General features: G+C 41.3%; 1 protein-coding gene across 1 annotated transcript in view; it reads left to right on the forward strand.

The window, feature by feature from the left end:
* Positions 1-2,500, forward strand: part of LOC139374087 (cGMP-specific 3',5'-cyclic phosphodiesterase-like) — a 48,838-nt gene that overhangs the window by 31,717 nt on the left and 14,621 nt on the right. Inside the window, exon 17 of the mRNA XM_071115080.1 lies at positions 347-421. Coding sequence (XP_070971181.1) covers positions 347-421 — 75 coding nt within the window. The remainder of the gene's footprint in view (positions 1-346; positions 422-2,500) is intronic.

Consider the following 2,500-nt stretch of genomic DNA (forward strand, 5'->3'; position numbering starts at 1 on the left):
AATAGGGTTGAGATCTGGTGACTGTGCTGGCCACTCCACTATAGACAGAATACCAGCTGACTGCTTCTTCCCTAAATAGCTCTTGCGTAGCTTGGAGCTGTGCTTTGGGTTTTTTCAGAGATGTATAATCACATGGTAAACTGACACCGCCTGGTATAGAGGTCCTTGGATGGGCAGGGAGCTCTGCCCAGTCTACCATGTGATTCTACATCTCTGACACCGCCTGGTATAGAGGTCCTGGAGGGCAGGGAGCTCTGCCCAGTCTACCATGTGATTCTACATCTCTGACACCGCCTGGTATAGATGTCCTGGATGTGTGTGTGTGTGTGTGTGTGTGTGTGTTCAGGAGGAGGGCAGAGTTCTTTGAACTGGGTCAGAGAGGAGTGAGGTGGGAGGAGGACAGGCACAGAGACTTACTAAGGTGAGAATCCTAAACCCTATATAGTGCACTACTTTAGACTGCAGCCCAATGGGCCTAAAGTAGTGCACAAGGGTCCCGTTTGGGCACCGCCTGGTATAGAGGTCCTGGATGGGTACTTCTCTGCGTTAAGTAGTGCACTACTTTATGACACCCTATTCCCTATATAGTGCACTACTTTGACACCCTATTCCCTATATAGTGCACTACTTTAGACTGCAACCCAATGGGCTTAAAGTAGTGCACGAGGATCCCGTTTGGGACACAATTCTCTGCGTTAAGTAGTGCACTACTTTATGACACCCTATTCCCTATATAGTGCACTACTTTATGACACCCTATTCCATATATAGTGCACTACTTTATGACACCCTAAACCCTATATAGTGCACTACTTTGACACCCTATTCCCTATATAGTGCACTACTTTATGACACCCTATTCCCTATATAGTGCACTACTTTGACACCCTATTCCCTATATAGTGCACTACTTTATGACACCCTATTCCCTATATAGTGCACTACTTTGACACCCTATTCCCTATATAGTGCACTACTTTGACACCCTATTCCCTATATAGTGCACTACTTTATGACACCCTATTCCCTATATAGTGCACTACTTTATGACACGCTAAACCCTATATAGTGCACTACTTTGACACCCTAAACCCTATATAGTGCACTACTTTATGACACGCTAAACCCTATATAGTGCACTACTTTGACACCCTAAACCCTATATAGTGCACTACTTTATGACACGCCAAACCCTATATAGTGCACTACTTTGACACCCTAAACCCTATATAGTGCACTACTTCATGACACCCTATTCCCTATATAGTGCACTAGTTTATGACACCCTAAACCCTATATAGTGCACTACTTCATGACACCCTATTCCCTATATAGTGCACTACTTTGACACCCTAAACCCTATATAGTGCACTACTTCATGACACCCTATTCCCTATATAGTGCACTAGTTTATGACACCCTAAACCCTATATAGTGCACTACTTTATGACACCCTATTCTCTATATAGTGCACTAGTTTATGACACCCTAAACCCTATATAGTGCACTACTTTGACACCCTAAACCCTATATAGTGCACTACTTTATGACACCCTATTCTCTATATAGTGCACTACTTTGACACCCTAAACCCTATATAGTGCACTACTTTATGACACCCTATTCTCTATATAGTGCACTACTTTGACACCCTAAACCCTATATAGTGCACTACTTTGACACCCTAAACCCTATATAGTGCACTACTTTATGACACCCTATTCTCTATATAGTGCACTACTTTATGACACCCTATTCTCTATATAGTGCACTACTTTATGACACCCTATTCTCTATATAGTGCACTACTTTATGACACCCTATTCTCTATATAGTGCACTACTTTATGACACCCTAAACCCTATATAGTGCACTACTTTATGACACCCTATTCTCTATATAGTGCACTACTTTGACACCCTATTCTCTATATAGTGCACTACTTTATGACACCCTAAACCCTATATAGTACACTACTTTGACACCCTAAACCCTATATAGTGCACTACTTTATGACACCCTAAACCCTATATAGTGCACTACTTTATGACACCCTATTCTCTATATAGTGCACTACTTTGACACCCTATTCTCTATATAGTGCACTACTTTATGACACCCTAAACCCTATATAGTACACTACTTTGACACCCTAAACCCTATATAGTGCACTACTTTATGACACCCTATTCTCTATATAGTGCACTACTTTATGACACCCTATTCTCTATATAGTGCACTACTTTATGACACCCTATTCTCTATATAGTGCACTACTTTGACACCCTATTCTCTATATAGTGCACTAGTTTATGACACCCTAAACCCTATATAGTGCACTACTTTGACACCCTAAACCCTATATAGTGCACTACTTTATGACACCCTATTCTCTATATAGTGCACTACTTTGACACCCTATTCCCTATATAGTGCACTACTTTATGACACCCTAAACCCTATATAGTGCACTACTTTATGACACCCTATTCTCTATATA

This window comes from Oncorhynchus clarkii, chromosome 19 (genome assembly GCF_045791955.1).
Source record: "Oncorhynchus clarkii lewisi isolate Uvic-CL-2024 chromosome 19, UVic_Ocla_1.0, whole genome shotgun sequence".
NCBI classification, from domain to species: Eukaryota; Metazoa; Chordata; class Actinopteri; order Salmoniformes; family Salmonidae; genus Oncorhynchus; species Oncorhynchus clarkii.